This window comes from Glycine max, chromosome 8 (genome assembly GCF_000004515.6).
Source record: "Glycine max cultivar Williams 82 chromosome 8, Glycine_max_v4.0, whole genome shotgun sequence".
Taxonomy (NCBI): domain Eukaryota; kingdom Viridiplantae; phylum Streptophyta; class Magnoliopsida; order Fabales; family Fabaceae; genus Glycine; species Glycine max.
Genome location: NC_038244.2, coordinates 22,043,158 through 22,068,907, shown reverse-complemented (window position 1 = coordinate 22,068,907; position 25,750 = coordinate 22,043,158). Strand labels below are relative to the sequence as shown.

Here is a 25,750-nt window from a genome sequence, read left to right as displayed (position 1 = left end):
TTTGAGATTCAGATTTTAGAGTCATAAATACCATAAAATATAATATATGGTAGCATAATAACAAATGTTTGAGATGCTAAATTATGAATAGCAAAGTAAGAATGTGGTTTTGAACTAGAGTTTTATAGCTTTTTATGTCAAAAAAGGATATTATATATACAAACATATGTGGTGTGATTAATTAAGGTTCAATTCAAGAAACTAGCCGAACCTATTGCAATGCCAAGTTTAGAAATCAGAATGGATTTCAAGTTCCAATTAAAGTCCCATCTTGATAACGTTAGATAGCACTAACGATGGGTTTATCAAATAAATACTTTTTTGTTGAGGTAGAATGTCACACAGCAATCATCTAAACCTCTAAATGTTTTATTAAACCTTCACTAACATAACTCGTCTATATGATTGTGTTCTATATATCTGTCTACTGTCTAGTTATATAGTGAGGGGTGTCTAAGAAAAGGAAGACCAAAAAAAAAAAAAAAAGACTAGAGTTTCTGATAAAATCAAAATGCTAGAAACAGATCAGAATAAAAGATACAAGTATCTCAATTAAATTTAATCACTGCAAAAGTTCACTTGTGAGTCTGTGACTGTTTTGACTCACAATGTCAGCTTCTGGTAAAGTAAAAAAAAAAAATGCTAGAAACAAACAGGGATCAAAATGATCCCAGGGGAATAAAGGTTTTGGACAATAAGGTATAATCACCATTGGTGTTTACTATATCTGCTTGATCCTGTAAGGACAGAGCATGCTCAAGTTCCACCTCTACTTCACCCATTGTTGGTCGCTCATCTGCTTCCAATTTCAAGCATCTTTGTGTGATATCTGAAAAGACTTTCCAACAATCAGGTGCAATTTTTCCTCTGATATTCAGATCAATTTTCTCCTCAATAGGTTTCTCCAGAAATTCTTTTTCAAATGGCGATATTACATATTTCCTTCCCCACAAAACTTCTAGTAGAACCCCACCAAATGAGTAAACATCACATTTATCTGTGACGGTACCATCAATAATATGCTCCCTAGCCGTGAAGCCTGTAGTACCTATAAGTGAATGTAATGTATTAGCTTAGTTTAACTGACAGAAGTTCATCACAGTAAGCTCATAAAATAAAAAATAAAAACTTACCAGCAACATAAGCTTGAATTGGTTTTGGCTTTGACATAGAATGTGGTCCTTTTATGCTAAAGATGAAACCTGCAAGTTTTGGCTCCATGTTGTGATCCAAAAGAATGTTGCTGGGTTTAATGTCACGGTGAAAGATGGTGCGCTTGGCTCCAGCGTGAAGGTAGTGTAATCCACGAGCTGCCCCTATGCATATCTCTAGCCTTTTCTTCCATGACAGTGCTTCCATATCCCCACCTTGTAAATGTCGATCTATAGATCCTTCAAGGTATCGATCTAGAGATCCATTGGACATGTACTCATACACACTAATTCTCTCATTTTTGTGGCTGCAGAATCCTATAAGAGAGACACAATTAGGGTGACGCATCTGGCAGAGCAATTCTATTTCATTCTTGAACAGGTCGTCCAGTGGTGGATAACAACGTTCTGCAATAAATCGCTTAAATGTGACTGTATAATCAGAACGATCATTATGTTGGAGACAACCCTTATATACTTCACTAATTCCATCACATCCTATTAATCTGTTTTTATCAAAGTTGTTGGTTGATTTCCTAACATCGGCCAGAGAAAATTGATGGCACAACTCTTCTATTATTGTTGGATACTTTCTCTGAGATGAACTTGTGCAGCCAAAACATTTCAGAAACATTGCTCCACTCCTTGATTACCTGTAATTTACCAAAAAAATCACCTCTACTCCTTTTCTTCCCACCAGATTGCTTCCGTGCATCAATTGGGCACATATCAAATTCAAATGGTCAATTGGGACAGCTTTTGTGCATTCAATATGGGAGTTGAGGTGGGCCTAGATAACTTCCGAGTAGCTTCCTTCAGATTTCAATTATTAAGTTCTACAACATGACTACGTTGTATGTATTCACTTTTTTTTTATTAAGCAAATCTATTTATAATATATAAAAACTGAACTTTTTAATATTATGCTCTTATGTCACTAAAATTTGTGATTTAGAGAAAGAAAAACATTTTATGTTTTGAGTTATTGTATTAGTTTATTGATCAGTCGTTGATATATTTTAATAAAATTAATAATTTTTAATATTAATAATAATTTAAATTATTTGTAATATTTAATTTTACATATTTAATTAATATGAAAGAAAAATTATTGAATAAAATAAATTTAAAAGTTTACACTAATTTAATATTATTATTTATATACAAATTTATTTATTTTTATAATTAACTACTTTAAAATATATTTCTGAAAAAATAATATATTAAATTCATGGCTTTAAAGTTATAAAATAATATAATATAATATGAAAATAAAAAATATAAAAATTAGATATATATATATATATATATATATATATATATATAATTAAAAATAAAATTATTAATAGTTATATTCAATATTAATTATTTAAATTAGAACTAATGAGATAAATGAAAATTAATGATAGAAGGCTAATAGTTAATATAAATATAAGAATTTTTACATTATTTTTATTGTAAAATTTATTTTATAAAATAATTTAAAAAAAAACTATAAATGTAATAATTAAATAATAAATATTATTGGCTTCACTTTTATATAAAAATAGCTATATGTAAAAATATATGTTACAAAATTTATGGTATGATAAAATTAACGATATTTTTCAATTTTAAATTATGTTTTCTAAAATAACTTTTTGTTCAATGATAAAAAAAATTTAATCATCTTTTAGATTATTTTAATATCAGATTGAAGTTACACAATGAATATCAATAAAATTTAACGATTACACGTATTAAAATATTATGGAATCATATTAAACAAGATTAATAGGAAACCATTTTATATGCATGAATGAGTTTTAAGATTGAATTTTATGTAAAATAAATAAATAAACATGATCTCTAAATTAACTTATTTATGAAATATAATTTTCAATTAAGTTCACCCATAGTCATTTAAATGCATAGACCCTAATTATATAATTTTGATACTATTTTAAATAATAATTTTCATATTAATAGTAAATTAAATCATATTTGAGTATGCTTAATTTTATTTTTTTTTAAAAATCATGTACATTAAAGCATATATTTCACAAAATAACTAAAAATATTTGTAATATTATATACTGTAAAATAATATATATGAAAATTGTCTAAGAAATTATTATTATTATTATTATTATATATAATAAAATAGTATACATTATTATAATTATTATTATTATAATTATATATTAAAATGTTATAATATATTATTTGTTTCTTGCTTTTTTTTCACTTAGTTCTTTATAAAAATTTACTATTATTTAAAGCTTTTAATAATGAAATTATTTTTAAAATTAATAATATTAACACAGGAATGTCCAACATATTTTGTCCCATGATACACACAAAAAAACAGAGAGAAGAGGAGAGTATTGGATTTAGACCTCAAAATTGCATTTATCCCTGGAAGCAGCTATGGCCTTGTCTATATTATTTTTGCCAACATCAACAATGCCCTTATGTTCAAACTACAAAGCACCATGGGCATACAGTATCAGCACTAACATCAATTCTCACAAGTTTCTTTTCAGAAGTCCCCCTCATGATCCTGCTGTATCTGCAATATCTTTACAACATATATATATATATATATATATATATTTGAGTGGAAAAATATATTTTTAGTTGTCATCCTTTCTTGAAATCTTGTTTTTAGTTTTCAAAATTTTATATTATTCTATTGTATTTTACAAAAAAATTATTTTAATTCTTTCTCATAGGATTCTCACAAACAACGTTGACTTTGGTTTGACGTGATAAACATAGTGTATTTCTTTTTTAAAAAATATGATTAAAATGACATAGAAAATTATTTTTTAAGAGAAGTTATTAGTATGTCTCCCCCAAACACATCCAATGTAAGTTTTAAGAGTTTTATTTTTGTCTTTGTTTTCATTGGCATTCTTCAAAAGTTATTGTAAATTTGTTTTTGTGTCTTCTTCTCATATTATTTTTTTTTATCACTATTTCCATGAATTATCATGATATGTAGATAACATAGCCTATTTGTCAAGTAGAAAATGAAGTCAACACCGTATGTGAAGTGGTACTAAAAATATTTTTTTTGTAAAATACAATGAAGAAATTAGATGATATGAAACTCTAAGGACTAAAATAAGATTTCATGGAAGTATATAGACTTAAAACATATTTGAGCCGGATCCTTTGGGAAGTAAGGGTCGGGTTTGCCAGGGATGTCAGCCTCTACCTCCTCAGGCCCTTGTTCCTTTTTTGCTAAAAAAAAGTTAACATAATGTATGATAGCTATGAGAAGGAGGAAGAATGCTCTTAACCTATTACCATTTATTTTTAAGGGTAAAAAAAACTCATCAGTCGTATGTTCTCCTTATGTCCCCAGACAGTTCTATTTTTCCTTTTCAACTATGATCCCAAATTTCATACAGGTACACTCTTGTTCATAACTTATGGCTGAACTAATATATCTGAGATCTTTCCAAAGTCATTTTTCTTCTAATTTGATTGTGTAAAATACCAAGACAACAGAATCTGAGACAAAACAAAGATTCAATTTCTTAATTGCTTTTAGTACTGTTCCTCAATCTGATTAGAATTGCATCTTGATAATTCACAGTGAAATTTTGCATAGATCAATATACATTACTGAAATAAAACTTCAATTCTAATCGGAGAACATCAATACAAATACCTAAAGTATTGTATGCACCTAGCATCTAACTTTTTTCCCTAAAATCTCAATCTTTGTTGAACAAGTTATTAATTTGCAACAGGAAAGAAGATGCTGGGAAATATCGGAAACTTTTGCCCCAAATGAATCCCGTGATCAAGTTGTTCAGAAACAATCCAACAACAATTCAAAACACAATTATTTTTTTTAAAAAAAGATCAAGTTTGAAAAGAGAAAACAAAAAAGCAAACTTTGAGCCAAAATCAAGAGGAAAGGTGAGCATAGTTAAGAACCAACCAATTTGCAGTGGGACCAAGTAAGAATACCTGGAAGGATAAACAGAGAGGAGAGGCTCTAAACTCAAAAGCTTTGCCGCGGCTCACCACAGGAATTGCAATTAGAGTCAGAGATTAGAACAGGAATAACAAACTAGCATCTTTTGTTTTTGTTTATTAATATTTATTTTAATCAAATTTGTTAATAACCAAAAAAAATATGTTCTGTCTTATTTTGTTTTCTAAACGTGTAGGAAAATCGTCGTTTCAGGTTGTTTGTTCAGACTTCAGACACAACCACAAATAATATCTCATCTTTCTCATGCTATTTAAATAATTCTAAATCTTTTTACTTCCTAATATTATAATCATTGAGTAAAAGTGTTAAACATTTTAAAATGTAGTAGACACTGACACAAAAAGCTAAAATTCTTGATTTTAGCCCACCAGATTACATAAAAAATACGTCTAAGCTGCAATAACTATTATTTTTTTATCAATAAATATTAATTATTAATATATTAATTTAGTTTAATAGACAAAAATTCAATGCAGTAACCTCAAACTAAAAAATTACCTCCAAAAGCATCTAACTCTAACTGGTTTTGGCTTTGACATAAAACGTGCTCCATGAACGCTATGGCTGAAACCTGCGAGTTTTGGCTGCATGTTGTGATCCAAAAGAATGGTCCATATAATCAGAAGAACCGTTATGTTGGAGACAACCTTTATATACTATAGTAAATTCTCCTCCTCCGTAGATCGAAGTTGGTGGTTGACTTCCTAAGATCGGGCAGAGAAAAAATGACGGCACAGCTCTTCTATTACTGTTGGATACTGTCTCCGACATGAATTTGTGTCTCCAAAACATTTGAGAAACATTGTTCCAATTCGTGACACTTGCAACTTCCCAAAAACATATTCAGTCTACTTCTCTCCAATCTTAATAGCTAAGCTTGTCCTGTTTTTGTTTCGTTTACGCAATTCCCCGTTTGGTGAAAAGGAAAGATGAAAACATGTTGCAGCATATACCATTGGGCACACATTTCAAAATCAAATGGTGAATTAGGACAGTTTTGTGCATTCATTATTGAAGGTGGGTCAGTGGGTGTGGGAGCGCATAGATAAAGAGGGGTTAGTACTTAGCACCACAACTACTATCACAAAATAAAAAGGAACAAATGCTTTATTTTTTTACACAAAAAAAAGGAGCATATACTAGAATCATACTTCTATATATTGGGCAGAAAATATAACATTTTAAAACTGTTCGAGTGATTAATTAAGTAGAGACTAAGAAACCTAACAAGTCAAATAAAGAATATTAAGTTCATTAATAGAAGAAATCTTGCTTTATAAGCAAGCAAAATACTCTATCATAAAATAACGCTAAGTCAGTCAGATTCTTGCATTGCACGTGGTTGAATGGGAAAAAACTTGTACTTAAATAAATATAAACGATTTTTTTATTAAAGATTTTCTACTTTTATACACTAGAATCTCTAGAATCTTTTTCATTTATATATATATTATTTGATTTGTTTTTATAGTAGTCCAAAAATATTCTCTAAAAAAATAATTTTATTCAAATCAAACAAGATTATTTTAAGAGGCAAAATTTTATTTAAATATTTAATGTAATTAAATATATTCAAACTCAAAATCACAATTGATTTACACACTTGATAATATTATTTGATCTTCATATGCATGCAATTTTTATTTTTATTATAGATTTTATGTAATTATTTTTAACTTCATTTTTTCATTTGGGTGTTGAATAACTGAGAAAGTCTCCTAAAAAAGAAAGAATAACCGTAAAGCGTTTGGTACCCGCCACTGCCTCTGAGTCTACCGTTCTTCTTCATTTGCGAGCGTGCGTTAACCATTCTTCATTCTTTCTTTCCTTCTCATTTTCCAGTCCACCCATTCCTTTTCAGGTATCTCTCTCTCATTCAATTATCCTTACAATTGCAATTGATTTCCAACCCTATCCTCTCCCTTTTCCTTCTCACGCCATTTCCCTAATTTCAGCTTTCTTCGTTTCAATCATTCCCCTTTTTAGTTAATTTCATATTCTTATCCTAATTACGATTTTTCAAAAGGAGAGAGAGAGAGAGAGAGAGTTCTATTTGCTGCTATTTCGCCCCCAATTTTATAGAAACTATGATAATGATATAGAAAGTAGAATCAAAGTGAGTTCGTTGGTTTAAAAATGTTATTCGGGGTGGGGGGTTGATTAATGACTGCCCTTTGTTTCCATGTATTTGTTGTTTGTTACAAATTGCACTTTATTGGTTTTTGTATGTTAAAGGTGAACAAAGTATGGATATTGATGCAATTTTTGGGACTATTCGGCCCGTGAGTGTTCCAAGGAAGAGTGCCATTTATGTGTGGGGGTACAATCAATCAGGGCAGACAGGTAGAAAGGGGAAAGAGGATCAGTTGAGGATTCCCAAACAGCTTCCTCCTGAGCTGTTTGGATGTCCGGCTGGCACCAATGCATGTTGGTTGGATGTTGCCTGTGGTCGCGAGCACACGGCTGCGATAGCCTCTGATGGCTCACTCTTCACTTGGGGTTTGGACTTTTTACTCTCTTTTGTGTTTTACTCATTGTTCATTCATTCAAGGACTGTTTTATTTTAGGCACTCAGGGATACTCAATAAATAAATTTGTAGTGCATTATTTGTACTATAGAGGTATACAATTCTAGTTGTTTGTTTGTTATTATTAATGGCGTATATTACACGTGCTTAGGATTTAGGAAAATTAAAAGTGCCAAGTGTCTAAGACTTATGCACATATCCCATATGTTAGGGGCTAATGACTTTGGTCAATTGGGTGATGGAACTGAAGAGCGAAGGAAACATCCAGAAAAAGTAAAGCAATTAGAGTCAGAGTTTGTAAAATCTGTATCCTGTGGAGCACATTGCTCTGCTTGCATTGCTGAACCTCGTGAAAATGATGGTTCCATCTCCACGAGAAGGCTCTGGGTGTGGGGGCAAAATCAGGTATTACCTTTTAAAGGGTTAATACAATGTTCTTAATATGTAAAAACTCTCTTCATCTTTTTCTTCTTAAACATATGTTTGTATTCCAGGGATCGAATCTTCCAAGGTTGTTCTGGGGGGCCTTCAAACCTAATACAGTAAGTATATTTGTTTAAGCACGTACTCACATATTTGCATGTATATTCATCATGACTTGAACAAATGACGTGTCATTTATTTGATTGTTTTTATTTTATTATTATTTGTCTTATTTAGATGTAAATAGACCTAAGTACCTACTTCTATTTGTCCATGACAAGATGGAGAGGAGTGAAAAAGACGAAGGAAAAGTATACTTAGAATGAACTCTTTCCAAGCTCCATTTTCTCATTTGCCTTTTTTTTTCCTGAGAGGCAACCATGCCATCACATCTGACTGTTGATTGGATGCATACTAGATACTTTTTCTCTTGCATATTTGTTACTCACGATTTATTGCCATGCCTAACTATGATTTTAGGTTTTTCTTTTTGAACATCTGTTATATAGTTTATATCTTTCTTCTAAACTTAGTGTATATGCTCAATGTCTTTTCACTATGAACAAAATCTATTCCTTTGGTCAATGCAATTGCTTCTGTGAATGTAATTATTTCGTAACATTTCCTTTTGCCTAATTTCTTTGTAGCCTTGCTGCGAATTGTGATATATGAGTGAATCCATTCTTCTAGAGTTTAATTTCATTTTCTTAAATGCAAAGTAAAATTTATAGTTTCTCTTCCTTTTTTATGGGGATACAATTTTTAAATGATGGAATAGGATTCTTTTACAATTTGCTGTCTGTTTTGTCTTACTTCCTATGTTCCCATCTTTTATATGATTACACTTGCAGATTATTCGTGAAGTGTCTTGTGGAGCTGTCCATGTGGTTGCTTTGTCTGATGAAGGCCTACTACAAGCTTGGGGTAACTCAGTAATTTCAATCTTTATTTGCAGTTTTCTTTCTATTATATCTTTTATATATGATTTGTAAATTTTATGTCAATGATTGCCTTTATTGATTGACATGGATGAAGATTTATAAATTTACACAGCATTTAATCTAGGGAAGTAAACTTTAGCACTTACAAAGTGGGTTTCACGCCACCTACTAATGAGGGTTATCTCACTGTTTTCATAAACCAGGCTACAATGAATGTGGTCAACTTGGCCGAGGTGTTACTTGTGAAGGACTACAGGGGGCTCATATTATAAGTTCTTATGCTAAATTCCTTGATGAAGCCCCAGAACTTGTGAAGATTGCCAAAGTGTCATGCGGGGAGTACCACACAGCAGCCATTTCTGATAAGGGCGAGGTGTAAGTGATTTGAAGGACTTACTAGATGGAGATAGTTATAAATTTAAGCATGAGAATTGTGGTTTTCCGCATGACACATTAGGGAATCTCACTTCAGGAGACAAGATGCAATGGAAATGCTGCATCTATTATGCAAGTTTCTATTCCCTTGGCTTGGTTATACATAAAAAAAAAAACTTTAGTTTACTATAGTAATACATACCTGAAGCCAACCGTGTTATATTATATTTTGAGTGTCCTTAGTTTTATGTAGGTTCTGTTTGAAAATGTGTGGCAAGGTTTGTCATTCTATTGACTTGCAATCGTGATTTTTGCTATGTTTTTTAATAGGCATAACTCCATTAAAGACCTAGTGGGACAAGGCTTTCATTGTTGTTTGCTGTTGCTGTATAACATATGTGCATGCATCATAATTCATAAATAGGAGTAATGTGTTTACAGTGAGGCCCCCACCCTGAAGTAGCAATTGCTAGTAATATTCATGGAAGGAGTATTCACATGTTATGGGGCTGGAGTTAATATTTCGTTTTATCCTTGAGACGGAGATCTCAAGTTCCTACACCTTTTCTTAGGTGGTATCATGTGTTCTACTCCAAATCATAACCTTGGCAAGGACCATTACTTTGCTTAACACAGTCAAATTGTAACTTTTAAGCCTTCCTTAATGGTACTGCTATTAGGACTTACTATTGTGATATTTGACTGTTTTATGGTGGTTCTTCATTAATCTTGCTCCTTCCAATCTTGCATGTCAACAGTGAACCTAGGATTTAATGAGGGTACTTGTGGTTGGGAGGTAGGGGGGAGGTATTAAAAGCTAGATGTGTACTATTCTAAATATTTAAAAAATTCTTTTGCGGTCCAATTCTATATTAGTAAACTTTATCTTGATGATTTTTTTCAGAACTTTTAGGTGCCTTCCTTTCCCCTATCATCTCTTCTACCTGGTGTATGTGTATATTCGCATTTCGCGGAAGATCTCAATCTCCGTTTAGTTCCTTTTGCTTATTCGATTTATGGGTACTTCATACTTACATGTATCTTTCCAGACCTTATAAAGATTTTCTTCTGGTTTTATGTATTATCAGGGATCCATAAGCAGTATTATCAATAATTAGTTAATAAATTTAACTACTTCTGATAATACTTCGTCACTTGTTATATTTGTCCTTGAATCTGGCAGCTACACATGGGGGCTAGGAAATATGGGCCAGCTTGGGCATTCTTCACTCCAGTATGGGGATAAAGAGTTACTGCCAAGGCGGGTGGTTACCCTTGATGGTATTTTCATAAAGGATGTGGCGTGTGGTGGTGTACACACATGTGCTTTAACTCAGGGAGGAGCACTTTATACCTGGGGTGGTGGTCAGTCTGGGCAGCTAGGGCTTGGCCCCCAAACTGGATTATTCTCTTGTGTTGCTAATGACTCTCAGACATTTTTCCGAAACATTCCAGTTTTAGTTGTTCCTAAAGGTGTGCAACTTGTTGCATGTGGGCATTCTCACACTCTTATCTCTATGAGTGATGGTCGAATTCATGGATGGGGTTACAATAATTATGGTCAGGCAGCCAATGAGAAATGTACATATGCTTGGTATCCATCACCAGTTGACTGGTATGTATTAGTAACTTAAAGAGACTTCTTCTTGATCACATAGGCTTTTATGTTAAAGTTTCTAAATCACAGGTGTGTTGGGGAGGTTAGGAAACTAGCTGCTGGTGGTGGCCATTCAGCTGTGTTGACTGACGCTTGTTCGTTAAAGGAGTTATGTGAGTTTGTACTTGCAGACAGTATGACTTTATCTAACGCTGCTAAGGTTGAGGATATTGCATATAGAACTGGATCAGATGCTTTGGTGCGCCTTTGTGGAAGACTCAGGTATATGCATGTTGTTTATGATTTTTAAATAAACTGCAACTCAATTAGAGTATCATTAACTTTATTGGGATGAGGCAAAGATTATTAGTCAACAATTTATAATTCATCGTTGGTATGAAAATCAATTGTCAGGGTTGGTGGAAGAGCATAAAATTTGATGGTAAAACTAGACATATTCTTGTATTTAGTTGGGGCTTCCTATTAAATGTTTTTTTTAAGTAAATGCTGGCACCTATTATGATGCAGTTGTTTCCCCTTTCATGTTTATTTCACATTTTTGCTTTGTTATTTTCTCAACGAATGAAATGCTGATGTTGTGGCAATAACTTCATGGCAGAGAGTATATGCTTGCTGGTGGAGCTCTAGAACAAAAGGAGGAGATGAACAGTAAAATCTGACTAAGCACATAAAGTTAGTATTGGTAATTATTTATGTATATTCATGTTGTATGATACATGTATTCATAAGTGGAACATCGTCATTATTTGAACAGAACCAATCACGCGATTGACACAAGCAAGAAATCACTTGCTACGTAGACAATGAATTTGTCCATATCAAATCAACAGATAACTAACTCTTGTAAGGGGAACATCCCAAACATTCTGAATAAGCTCTTGATTTAACGAGACTCTTTAGTTATGTTGATTAGCTATTTCTATCTTGTGCATGGCTACTGTAGATGAGTTTCTGCTTTGTATCTTTCCAAACCCAAGACAAAATAATTCTCCTTGTTGAAAGGTTATCCGCACATTCATGATGTACACTGCTTTTTAGAGCACTAACCATTATCAACTTTAAGCTTTCAGTAACCAAGTTTCCAAGCCAATTGCAACTTGCAACCCTTCTTGGCTCTCCTACAATTCAGCCTCAAAAGCATTACATCCTTGCAAAATTTCGGGTTGCCTTTGATCTGTCTTTCTGGCGGGATTTACCTTTTTTCTCATTATTAATTTAATATAATAGTTTGAATTATCAATTTTAATGGAGAGATTGGTAAATCTTAACATTAATGAGGAAAAAATTGTAATATGGTCAATTAGATTTTTCATAGGTGCAATTCTTTTATTGTTTTGGGTTTCCAAAACTTTTTTTTTAGTTTACCTCTTGTATTTAACTATTTTTTTTACAAGAAAGAAAAATGAATACGAATGAAATCCTTTTTTTTTGGAAGGCAAACAAAACATCATTTCATTAACACGATTGCTGCCGCACAAGTTGTGCCAGCAGCAACCAGAAAAAACGTAGCCACGAAGAGGCCACAATCCAAAATATCATACATGCGGCGGCTTCGAGCCTGTTAAAACCTTTTCAAATTATAATCTACGTAATCACTAGGTAAAAGTTACATTTCATTTCAATCTTTTTCATTCATCTTTATCCAACTAGGTTTAATAAATGAAGCCTAACCCGGAGGAAAAAAAGTGTGAGCTTTGTAGGGAAAAACTCTTTTGGTAGTGGTGGTACACATCACGTAGTGTCTTTTTTGTGGGCTAAATGTTTTCTTTGATGACTTCCAATTTAACTAGCACCATCCATTACGTGCCATTTGTCAAAATAACTGCTTAATACCATTGATTTCAAAGTGAAGGGCACAGTTCATGCGAGAAGTTTGAGCAGTTATTAAGCTCGATCGGCATATAATTGGCTATTCTAAGTTCTAACATATATATATAGTTGAGCCTTTGTCATAATATCACATGTCACATACTTGGCAGAATCATGCCAGCCTAACTAGTCAGATATGAAGCATCCATGGTGGGATGAGAGAATTGCCACTAGGGACTGTTTGAGCCTTTCCCGTTTCTTCCACCAATGCTCTTCCTTGGAATGTCTCACTGCATCATTTAGACACTTTTATCATCTCAAACAATAATGTACTTAATGAAATCAATTTGGCTAATATTTTTTCAAGAAAAACTTGTTCGGGATACGATCAGAAACCAAATATACTTAATGAATCAAATGAACTAATATCATATATTGTATGCATTTTTTTCCATGTTAATTTATTAAATTTGTTACTGAAATCCCATTTTCGAAGCTTATGACAACATGGAAGAAATCCAGGTATTAGAAAATTAGGAATCTATAATTGACATTTGGACCATAAAATATCATAAAATCAAACTTGTTTATTATATTATCATTTTAACTTGGTACTTGTATAAAGTTTAAACTTACATGCATACTTGCAATACTAATATTTGCCCAAAGGTATTATGCCTGTGAAAAAAAAAATAAAAAAAATTCCCCTGCCCTTGTAGCTAGAATGTAAAACATAAGGTTTGACAATGAAAGATGCTCCTTCGCTGTAGTATCTGCTTAGAAGAGAGAGGCAAGAAAAGTACCAGAGAGTTAGAGAAGGAACCAGTCTTTGTGGTGGTGGTGGTAGCTGTGGAGAAGTTAAGTTAAGGGTCGATGAATTTGGGCCTAGAGTTTCTGGGCCAGTATGTGGACCTTCAGTCACTGTTTTCGCTTTCTCCTTCATCTAGTCATAAAATGTAATGAAAAAATTAATTACTTTTTCTTTGTACTTTTTGTCTAGAAGCTTTAGATTGAAATGTTACAAGAGTAATATATGGCTTCTAGCAACCTTTGCTAGCTTGCTGTTTTGCTCTTGTAATGTCCTTGCCTGTCATGTCATATGCACAACAAAAATTTATCTTTATAAATCCCAAATGTTTTTATGTACAAACCTTCTAGCAGTCAGTAGAAAACTAATTAATTTCCCTTCAGAAGCAGAAAATTAATTTAACACAACCTACCAACCATAAAGTCAAAGAAGAAACCAAGTAAAAACATTTAACATTGCTTTCGGTAATGTCATTTAAGAAGAGAAATATAATTTCAAAAAACTCTACTAACAATTATATCTAAGATTACTTCGGGTAGCTTCATACTAGCCATATGCTTCCTTCTTGGGGGACAATTCAAATTATAGTAAATTGTTTATGAATTTTCTTTATCATGTCCTTGTTTCTGCTCATGAAATTCAGTTACAAACATGTAAATCATTAGACATTCTGTTATTAGAGATTTTTTCTGTGATATATTCAATGTCCCTAAGAACATATCATTTTACAAGCCATGCAGTCTAGCCAATATTCAATATATCACCCTTAAGGCCTTAACCCACAATTACAACACAGACATCTTACCCTTTTATGCAGGTCTGAGATGGATTCATTCATAACTTGATTCTGCAAAAATCAAATTGATCAGTCAGTTCAAAATTGGAAGAAAAAAAAACAAGAGTGATCATATGTGGTAATGTTAATTCTTTAATTTTAAGATTAAATTTATTCTCTTCTGTTGTTTCAATCTTCTTAATTATTTCTTGTAAACTAATGAAGAAGTTAGCACACTTCACCTTTCTTGTTCGGATGCGCTTCAGAGCTGTGTCAAGCTGCTGCTCCAAACTCTGAAGCTCTTTCAAACTCAAGGGATCCAGATCATTTCCCAAGAAATTCCTGTATTGAAGATTATATAAACTACATCATTCTTTTCCAGTATATTGTTAATTTTGAAGCATATAATCACGTAACGTTACTAGGTTTGTCAAGTGTCTGACCCAACAGTTTATGAAATCTCTATTTAGTAAATAGATCTGGGCTTTGAGAGAAGTGATATGTACACACTATTTTAAACATATTTTTTTATTATTAGTTAAAATTTAACAAAAAATTATAATTTTTAATAAATTTTAACTAATAATAGAAAGTATATTAAAAAAAATGTGTTACAAACATATATAATTATTAATGAAGGTGTAAGATTGACTTATTGAAAAAAAAATTATAGATTTGAATTCTATCCGCTAATAAAAAAAACTAATCATAAACATTGGCCTATAAAAGAAAAAACAAAGTGTATTACTAGCCCTCTTCCTTCCATATTATTTTTATGTTAGCACTATATTTGTTGGGCTATGAAAACTGAATTGACCTTTGGAAAATGTATATTACTTTCAAATGGTGTTCTTATTAACTACCAATTTCATGAAAGAGAAGAAAGCAAGGATGGCCAAACTAATTGTTAGTGTGTGGGGTGGTGCCAAGTGTACATGTTACCCATGAAATCTAAATAAAGTACGTACCTTACGTTCCTGTCCAAGACTTCAACTTTGGCGGTGAGCTTGATATATTCGAAAGACCAATTTCCCTACAACGTCAAATGATCTTCAGTTACTACTGAAGTGACTTACATGGAAAGAAGTATATTCATATTCACTTCCATTCATGTGTATAATGACAACGACACATGGCTATTAGACCAATTGGGATATTTTCAGAACCTATTTTATTTTCTTTCCTTGGATACCACTTACCTATATATATATATATATATATATAAGATCATGAATTACCTGTGATTCATTGTTATTAGCTCCAGTAAGTGCTGTATGTGTATATCTCTCGTAACGTTCCAGGACGTCTTCCATGCTGTTACACAAGTCAAAACGAAAAACTATATAACCAATAGAAAAACCTGAAAACTCGTAATTTTATTTTTCTCTATGAAGTACACTAAAATGTTGGGGACATTGGAGAGGAGAATTACACACATTCATAAAAAATTACATCAAACAGGCATGTAATTTAGAAAAATAGTTAATTAGTTAATCAGTCTATGCTTAGCTGAATATATATACTTTTGTACTTTCAATAAGTAGCTCTTCGATCGAAGTAATACATACAAAATTTCAACTACAAACCATAGTAAATTTACCATTGGGTGTTAATGAAAAACATTGATTAACATGTTACTCCCCGATAAATTATTTAGATTCACCACCTGTCACCAAATTCATCACAAGAAGATTTTGATGGCCTATATATAGCATTTGCTTAAGCTTGGACTGTAAGGCTTGCTGGATTAATATAGGAATGAATGCAAATTTAACTAATACGAATCTGTTATAAAAAGATTTAAAAAAGTAATTTCTTTTAGAAAAAAACTAAGAAAATATTTGATAAAATTAACTAATAAGTTAGTTGATAAATATAAAATAACGTAAAAGAAATATTTAATTATTAATGATAAAAATAAATTTTAAATAATTTCATAAAAAATAACTTATAAGTTAACTTATTTTTCTTTTATTACTTTTCATTTTTTTTCTTTCTTTTTCATATTTCATTTCTCACCTTTTTTTCAATATGACTTTGTTGTGACAAAAATAGTTGTTGATTATATAGGTTTCTAAGTTCAGAGTATTTTTTTAATATAATTTCCAGAAGTTAAAACTTATTACATCAACATTACACCTAAAATACAAATAAGGTCCAACACTATTGGTAAATGATTGAATTTTTAAACATAATGAAAAGGATTTGATTATCTCGTCATACCTAAAAAAAGATTTTATTAGAAGAAATCAAACTCACTCTAATAATCTCTACCACTTGAAGATTAATCTAATATATAACTTTTGATTGCGGAAATTTGCTTCTAACAAAAAACATCACACAAAACCTACTACCAATTAACATACAACCTACAAGTAATATGATGCATAAAAAATAATATTATACTAATTATAAAAAAATTGAATAATATAATTTTTAGGGTCTGTTTGAGAAAAGAGAATGAAAAAGAAAAAACATTTAAATTAAAATAAAAATATGAAATCCAGATTAATTTTTAAAATTTTTCCTTCATTTCCTCTCTTTTTCCCTCTAACCAAACAAAGAGTTAATATTTTGCATATTTAATTTTAAAACATTAGAGGGCAGGGGACCTATGTGTTCTTGAAGATAGTCATCATAATATTTGCTGCTAAACTTTAATTTTAGTTGGCACCTACACTCCCCTACAGAACTCCCGATAGTCAGAGTGCACGGACAACCATGCATGCCAACTAACTGTATTTGTATGTTCAACGAGCTACTCCTGTAGTTCAGCTTATAGCTAGCTACAAACCTGTGAAGATTCTAAAGATGTTTATTGTAGATTTTTTTTCCTTTTAAATTAATTTGAGGTATTTCTAGTTTTCTAGACCTCTACACTAAAGCAAACTAATCCCTAGATAAAGTAATGACCAAGCTGAAAATCTTGATCCCTAGATCAAAACAAAAACGATTATAAGCATCTTTGAAACACATAAACTGGCCAAGAGTTGAAAATTTGTAAATTTCTAAAAATATTTTGTAAGATTAGCTAATAAGTTAATTAATTAATAAATATAAAAGAATACATTTAGTTACACAATAAAAATAATTCAAATAAATTAGAGAGGATACAAGTAAAAGAAAGAAAAAACTAACATATCCGTTAACTTTTTTTCATAAGTTAGTTAATAGTTAAAGTAGTTTACGCAAAACACTAAAAACTACTAAATATATAAACTTGTGTAACAAATAAACTTTAAAATAATTTAAAAAGTTAGTCAAAATAACTTACAAGTTACAACGCTATAACACTTTAGATTTAGATCTTTTACATTAGTTAAAAGGGATATTTCACACCAATTGTTTTGACATTTTGTAGATGTTATAATGTAAAAAGCTTGTTTATTTTTCTACGTCAGTTTTATTAGAATTGACATAGAATTTTTCATTTCCAATTCCCAAATTCCAATGCCAGTTTTCCATATTAGCTTTCTAGACTCTCATCTTCCTTGTGCTATTAATTTGCAATTGACGAAGAATACCAAAGAATCAAAGGATGTGTGAACCCAAATCAAAGAATTATGCCCTTAAATTCCTCATAAGAGAATCAAAGTAACGAATATCAGCATCAAAAGAACTAAACCCTAAATTTCACAACGCATATTGGAGAACCAATAGAAAGCACTAGATCAAAAAGTCAATAATGGAGAGAGGAAAGATGATAACACTACTAAAAATACATGTTTTTATGACACAAGGTCAATGATGATTGTTGAAAAATTGTTGTCGTTTGGATAACGGAGGTAATCTTGTAATTATTGCCAACATTTCAAAGATAGTTTCACTGAAAACGTCTTTGAAACCTCAAAACAACGATGGTTTTAGAAAAATCATCGTCATATTGTAATATTCAAAGAGAGTTTCGCGAGAATCGTCTTTAAATTAGGGTTTAATTTTTTATATGTTTTAGTTGTGTCATCTCACCCCGCTCACTCACTATCTTTGCCTTCTCCTCCCTCCCGTGCTTCCTTGCCTTCCTCGCCCCCTCCTTGACCAAGCTATTTGTTTCTCTCTCTCTCGCCACTCTCTTCTCATTCCTCTCCCTCACTCTCTGCGATAAAGCCCCCCCCCCCCCCACAAAACGACAACAAAAACAACAACAACGAAGATCTTAGCTTCCTCAAGGAACCCAATGATGCCGCCACCACTTCTCCACACGACCATTTTCTAGATCCCCACCAATTCGACGAGGAGGACGCTGACAACGAGTGCGACTGCGACGACTTCACCGGCTTCGACCACTCGTCAGAGGAGGTGTCAAGGAGCCCGAGGTGGACAACAAGGATGTCGTTGTTTTGAAGGAGCGCAACTTCACCATCGTCATCAAGAACAATCGCTTTTTCATGGTCAAGTTCTACGCACCCTGGTGCGGCCACTGCCAGGCCCTCGCGTCGAAGTATGCCACTACGGCCATCGTGCTCAAGCCCGATGACATCATTCTTGCCAAGGTCAACGCCACCGTCGAAAACGAATTGGCAAACAAGTACAATGTTAAGGATTTCCCCATCGTCTTCTTCTTCGTTCATAGGGTCCACAAGCCCTACACTACCCAAAGAACCAAGTAAAATTCAATGCACGTTTTGGATCTTTGAATTTTGCTCTCAATTAAGTGTAATTGCTTTTAGAATTTTCAATTGGAGTTGATTGTTTGAATTTTTTTGTTGCATTGCAATGCAGAGACACTATAGTGACATAGATTAAGAAGATAGGACCCAATGTGTCCAACATTACTACGGTGGAAGAAGCTGAACGTATATTGACTGCGGAAAGCAAAGTTGTTTTGGGCTTCCTTAAATCTTTAGTTGTAAGTTTTCAAATGTTATTTGCTAGTTGAGTTTATTTGGCAATTTAAGTGTCTATTTCAATATAGGCTTATGTTTAGAATGTAATTTCTATGCACTTATAGTGGAAAAGGATTAAATAAAAATCATGATATTTATGGCTTTTAAGGTAATTATTGTTAAAATCAACAAACTTACCATACATACATGTTTGAAATTGGACAACAATGTAAAATCCAGTGCATAGATTGTTTTCTCTTATGTTTATCATGATCATACTATGGTAAGTTTTGTGCAAAAAATAGATATAGTTATACTCTGCTTCAATCCTAATCTATCAGTGTGATATAAGGGTCATTTGTCGTTGACCCTTGTTGGTTCTCTAGAATAGACTTAGAGGATCTAAGCTTTTGATATTTCAATTTATGATACTATTTAGTTTTTTTATGTTTGAGGAAAACGATAAGATTACAGAGGTGGTTATTGCGTAATTCAAGATTTTGATGAAACTGGACTCTTGTGATGTATTTTTGCCTTGAAAATTGTATTTATAGAAAAATTTATCTAAATAGGACCTAAATATGGTTTTACTTCCATTATGTACGATAGAACATTGAAAGGTTCTATTTTGGTGTGGCATTTTTAGTAATGTTATTTGTTAATAGCCCGTTATGTCTAATTTTACACTTTTTTTTGTAAGATTTGATTCTTATATTAGTTCATTTAATAGCCTTGCAAAATTTGTTATTTTTTAGCTAAACATGTGACCTTTTTTTGAACATTGCAATTGCTAGATTTGGATCTAAGAGTAGATATATGTTTGGGAAAGTGACCATCCAGCTCAAGCTTGTGGAGGGTGACTCTATCGAAATTGTCACTGCTTTCTATGTAAGTGGAAATTTTATCATATATGCTTCATGTATGTCTACAATATTGTCAATGTAACTCATGTTTATCTAGCTTCGGGTTAGTGAATGTTAGAGCTTTGTGCTTAATTCACAACTTTCACATTGTAAGTTATTGGTGAATTCAATAAATAATACTTGTTCATTTGTTTATGATTTGTTTCTACATGTAAATATAATGCACTTGTGAATGCTTACGCTTGTTCAATAAGAAACCTATAAATTTAATTCACAACTTTTCTTTAGTTACTAATTGGTTTTGCTTAGTCGAAATTCATTACCAAAATTAATTTTGTAATATATTATAATAATTGATCTGTTTGGGTCTGCATGACCGAAGTTGTAGGTTTAATTTGGTTTGATATAAAAACAAAACAAATATTTTAAAAAAAATCAATATCGGTTATAAATTAAAATCGTCTTAAAACTGTAACATTCTAAGACGATTTTGGAGTAAAATCATCTTAGAATATTACAATTATAAGATGGTTTTTAGATAAAAACTGTCGTCAAATATTGATGTTTTTTACATTTTTAAACAATAAGTAAACCTATCTAAGACGGTTTGCAAAACCGACTTAGAAACGAATAAACTAAGACAATACAAGAACCATCGTGAAAATTGAACACTTTCCACAATGACAGCTTCAAAGACGATTTGTCAATCGTCATTGAAAGCACTAAATAACCGTCGTTGAAATACAATTTTCTAGTAGTGTGAGATCAAGATTTCAAGCATATACCGAGGTGTGGATAGAGCTAAGGTTTCAAACCTTATTGTCTCACCCAAAACCCTAAAATCATGTGTATCCAACATCGTACGATGTGGGACTTCTACTTGGAGCGCACCCTTAACAAACAGATTAAGGCGGTACAAGAACCGTCGTGAAAATTGAACACTTTCCACAACGACAGCTTCAAAGACGATTTTTCAATTAGAAACGAATAGGCTAAGATGATACAAGAACCGCCGTGAAAATTGAACACTATCCAACATCGTACGATGTGAGACTTCTACTTGGAACGCACCCTTAACAAGCTTCGCACCACTATGACCCTGAAGTCCCTCCACTTCCTCGGGTGGCTTCTACAACTAAAGTGCATCGTTTATGCATTGTTTGCATCCTTCATTCCCATAACCACCTTTGAGTTGTCAATGCACTATAGGGTTTGGGTATTGTTTGGAGGGAGAGAGCTTTTGGTGGTGAGTTTGTAAGGCTCAAGTTTTTTAAAACCATTTTACATCGATTAGAAATATAACTAACGTAAAATAACACTTTTTACCTAACAATTGCTTCCAAGTCAATGTTATTATTGGATACAAAAAATATTGACTTAAGGTTTTAAGTCAGACATGCTCCCCATAACAATTAGGCATGACCTCCATCTCGTTGGAGATTTACATTAGGCTATTGTGTTCCTTTCTAGGGAATACTTCATTCTATGGAGAAGCAACAAACAAAATATAATTATCAAGTCTACTGTAGCAGCCACATCATGTGAACTAACGTAGCTTTGACTGTTACTTCATTTAAGTCAATTAATTAGGAAATCTCAAGGAAATGTAGTTGATTTGTGATAACCAGAATGTTCTCCGCATTGCTTCTAATCAGTCTTTCGTACTAGAGAACCAAACATATATATAGATCAATTATCACTTCATGATCAAGAAAAGGTTTTTGTAGGAGTAATAACAACAACCGCTATCAATTTTAGTTGGCTACACGGTGGCTTGTTCACCAAATCCCTCAAAGGTCTCATCAGGTTGTAGGAAACTTAGCATATATGATTTGTGCGCTCTAATTTAAGATGATGTTTAATATAACACATGTAACCTATGTTTGAATTAATTTCACATATGTATATCATCAGGATTTGATTAGCATAGTTATTATACAATATTACTTTACCTCACTTATATATATATATATATAGACAGAGCAATGTGTGGTTTATAGTAGATACACAATTAATAAGAAATAAAATTTTAAATAAATATGATAAATAAATTTACAATTATCTAATAATTATTGAGTTTGTTTATTTCAACAAACAAACTTTGGAAATTTATTGAGTGAAATTCAAAAGAATCACAAATAAATAGCTCACGAACACCCCTATGTACACAGAAGCTATATATATATATATATATATATAAGTGTATCCGGTGCATTAATAAACTGTTATTAGGTTCTAATAATTAATCGTGAGAGAAAAGATCGAATGTAGTGGTTGGGAAAATAAACCTTTTAGTGTATTTATAGAAAGTAGCAATGATTAAACATGGAAGAGAAAACGCAATTAACCTTTTTTTAAGAATGTCTTCCACGGAAGAATTGCAACAAAATTAAAATAATTGCATTTAATACAATATATTATGCAAGTTGTACTATTTTCGAATAGTCTAATATCCCCATTTATCATAATGCAATGTATTATATATATAAAACAGTGAAAGCTTGCATATCCATTCCATTTCAGTGTTTTTTTTTTTTTTGGGGGGATTTGAGAAGTAAGAAGTAGGGTAAAGCAATATCTGCTGTTTTCAGTTTGTTATATATAGTATTTAAAGGATGAAAGGATAAGTGGTAGTTTTATTCCCTACTAAGTGATTATTGAACTCTCGAGTAGGATCCATTGTATCTCTCATGTCATTATCTTCCAAACAAAATAAAAACAATGCAAGTATAGAGCTTAGAGTTGTCTATCATAGACACGTACAACTGTTGTATTTCCATAACTTTTTTTTTTTGTCATATATTGTTTATATATACCCAATTATATTTTCCACCAGACCACCATCATTTGATGACCCTAACCTTAAGTCATCAAATCAAATATACTTTGCAACCAAATCAAGCTCGTATACCATGCAACCACCAAATCAGATATTACAATTTTAAGCTCCTATCAAATCCTCTACAGTTTTTTTTGCATGCATGTTCTTTAGCAGCTGAGTTTTAACCCGCTGGATAATAATATTCATGAACGCATTAATAGTTTAAGGAAACTTGTTAAGTTAATTTCACAAAATGTATTTATGAAACATGGTAATCTTAATTTCTTATGATATGTCTTGGGTAATCAAAATAAGGATATTAATCTTTAAAATAAAATTTAAGTATTAAAATATCATAATTAATAACATGAGTTTTTAATTTTAGAAAAATATTAAAGGGAAGAATTGTTTCATTCTATGATTAAGACATGTCACTGATCACAACAAAAACCTATTGTTACACTACTTGCAAATGATTTTTTTTATCAGAGTAATTATGTTCAAGATTCTATGAAACATTAAATGTAAATATATATCTTTTAGAATTTGAATACAAACATTTTCTTCAAATAGACTTAATCCCATAATTACTTACAAATGAGTTATATCAATGAAAGATTATAATGTATTTTTTTATCCTTAAACGAAAGTAGTAAAAAATTTAAAATAACTCACATTTTATCCAATAAGTCTTCCAGACTCCAGAAGCCTTTTTCAGTTACTATGTGACTACTTTTGTAAAATCCTAAAAGAAAAGATACCGTTTAACTTGCGTCACCCTCTTCCAACAGTTGCATACAAATTGTATTACAAGTAGTCATGGATTAGAGCTCTTATTACCCAATGGACCAAAGTAGGCACATTACTAGGTTACAAAGTATAGGGCATAATGTCACTCCCTTCCAAAAGGTGACACAAAGCTCTAGGGTGTTATTAATTTGTTAGTTAGATTTCATCGTATATTAATAGAAAATAATAAGGTGATTGACTTGATATTTATAGTAAACATATTCTCACACACACATATATATATATATAAAAAAAAAATCCACAAGCTGACGCAAACATATAAAGCTCTCATGCCTACGAATGCAAAAAAAAAACATTTAAAGAGACTTTTAAAAAAGTAATAACTAAAAGAAGTCTTCCATTTCGAGTTTATGACTTATGAGATAACTATATGTGATGAGAGAAAAGTACATAGGATAGTGAAATACTCGTGACCAGACCAAAAATAGACCTTTTTAAAAACAAAAAAACTTAGCGTTGAAAAAAAAGTGTATATGTAATAAAGATTAAAAATAAACTCCAGCAAGTTGTAGAACTGAAGTGAATACTACTATTGTATTGGTCGAAACTTTAGCACTATATTTCAGGGTAAGGTGAAACAAAAACACACATATATAAACAGATAATTACCAAATTAAGAAGAAGAAGATGAGCACAAATCAGATAGAAAAAACAAGGAAACAAATTAAGAAAACTCGAAATAATTAAATTAGTAGTTATGATATATGATAATATATAAATATTGATTTCCATAACCAGATTGATCATATATAAAGCAAAAATAAAAGGTGGATCCAAAACAAGAAAAAAGCATGTGTAGATAGAAATGATAAAAACCGAAAAGGAATAAGAGAAGAAAAAGAAAGTGAGAAATGATGAATGAGTAGGAACCTGCGTTCAGAGGAATACTCAAAAAGTTTTCCTTTGGTAGAGAACATAATCAAAGCAACTTGAGCATCACATAGCACAGAGATTTCGTTGGCTTTCTTGAGAAGTCCCGATCTACGCTTGGAAAACGTCACTTGCTGGCTAGTTTTGTTCTCGATCCGTTTCAGCTGAACCCTACCCCTTCCCATCTTCTTTTGCTTAATTTTCCAACGTAACTAGCAATTCTATGAAAAGCACAAATAGAATTAGCTCAAAAGAGAAACACAAGGGTTAAGGAATATGTACATATAAAGAAGGTTGTTACTTGTTAGGTTGTATTTTGTATAAAGAAGGAAACCCTAGCTAGAAGAGGAAGTAGAGAGAGTGAGTGGTATTCACCTGAGCAAACGAAGACTGAGAAAGAGAAAAATAAAAAAGGAACATGAAAGCAAAACAAGTGGAGGATGTCTAATAATAGGATAGCATGGGAATTTCCTTTTTCTATTTTTGTGCTTCGGAAATAATGGCTACTTTAATTAATTGTGAACGAAAAAATAAAGAAGAATAAGAACAAAAATTGGGGAAAGGAGGGGGAATTAAGGTACGATGCGTTGTCGAGTTGTGATTGGTTAAAGGGTTAAGGTACAATGCGTTGTCGAGCTAGAATTGAACAAGAGTGTGAGAGTATTGATGTGTCGTGTTGACAGGGCGTAACGTTTTGGAGACAGACCGTACGATGATGTGGGTCCCATGGATAAGTGAGAAAACGGGAAACGGGAAACGGGAAACGGGAAACGGGTTTGTTCTGTTGTCTTTGTGGCACTCAGCCTTCGCTTCTCATTGGTTGACGGCGCCCCCTCACTGTAGTGTAGTGTTATAGTATAGGCCTTTCTTTTTCTTCTTCTTCTTCTTCCCAAATAGAACAAATCAAGAGAATATTAAAAGGAAAAAAGCACTTGTCAATTTGTGAGGTGCATGCAGTATTTCGGGCTGATCAACTCAGACCCATCTTCGTTTTATATATTCTTTTAGGTTTATTAACTTTTTTAATCTCTCAAAAAAAATACATTTGGACCAACAAATCGGAACAATTTTTTTTAAAGGAGTGAAAACAGAAATCTAAAAAAAGGACAAAAAGATAACAAACACAAAATTGTACTATGTG

The 25,750-nt window shown here is 31.8% G+C and overlaps 3 protein-coding genes across 12 annotated transcripts; 1 reads left to right on the top strand and 2 right to left on the bottom strand.

Moving 5' to 3' along the window:
- Window positions 1-525: 525 nt before the first annotated feature.
- LOC100305392 (serine-threonine kinase) lies at window positions 526-6,254 on the bottom strand. Of its 7 annotated transcripts, none has more exons than XM_014778304.3 (4): window positions 5,644-6,100; window positions 3,530-3,711; window positions 1,134-1,804; window positions 526-1,048 (listed from the first exon to the last, which is right to left on the bottom strand). In XM_014778304.3, exons 3-4 carry the CDS (start codon window positions 1,783-1,785, stop codon window positions 660-662), a joined length of 1,041 nt encoding a protein of 346 aa, XP_014633790.1. In that variant the 5' UTR covers window positions 1,786-1,804; window positions 3,530-3,711; window positions 5,644-6,100; the 3' UTR covers window positions 526-659. The 7 variants fall into 7 exon arrangements, with proteins under 7 accessions (XP_014633790.1, XP_006584459.1, XP_006584460.1 ...); XM_006584396.4 differs by lacking the exon at window positions 5,644-6,100 and adding an exon at window positions 5,118-5,616; XM_006584397.4 differs by lacking the exon at window positions 5,644-6,100 and adding an exon at window positions 5,118-5,616 and having other exon boundaries at window positions 3,530-3,702.
- A 590-nt stretch (window positions 6,255-6,844) lies between these two features.
- On the top strand, window positions 6,845-11,946 carry LOC100787126 (ultraviolet-B receptor UVR8). Of its 2 annotated transcripts, none has more exons than XM_006585744.4 (9): window positions 6,845-7,006; window positions 7,381-7,644; window positions 7,885-8,078; window positions 8,168-8,215; window positions 8,948-9,020; window positions 9,241-9,412; window positions 10,596-11,027; window positions 11,118-11,291; window positions 11,629-11,946. In XM_006585744.4, the coding sequence occupies exons 2-9, from the start codon at window positions 7,392-7,394 to the stop codon at window positions 11,687-11,689; spliced, it is 1,407 nt and encodes a 468-aa protein (XP_006585807.1). In that variant the 5' UTR covers window positions 6,845-7,006; window positions 7,381-7,391; the 3' UTR covers window positions 11,690-11,946. The 2 variants fall into 2 exon arrangements, with proteins under 2 accessions (XP_006585807.1, XP_003531879.1); XM_003531831.5 differs by having other exon boundaries at window positions 11,100-11,291.
- Window positions 11,947-12,839: 893 nt separating this feature from the next.
- On the bottom strand, window positions 12,840-25,063 carry LOC100786580 (agamous-like MADS-box protein AGL8-like). Of its 3 annotated transcripts, none has more exons than XM_006584492.3 (9): window positions 24,985-25,063; window positions 24,610-24,830; window positions 15,661-15,736; window positions 15,391-15,455; window positions 14,665-14,764; window positions 14,453-14,494; window positions 13,888-13,926; window positions 13,643-13,782; window positions 12,844-13,129 (listed from the first exon to the last, which is right to left on the bottom strand). In XM_006584492.3, exons 2-9 carry the CDS (start codon window positions 24,792-24,794, stop codon window positions 13,030-13,032), a joined length of 747 nt encoding a protein of 248 aa, XP_006584555.1. In that variant the 5' UTR covers window positions 24,795-24,830; window positions 24,985-25,063; the 3' UTR covers window positions 12,844-13,029.
- Between the last annotated feature and the right edge of the window lie 687 nt (window positions 25,064-25,750).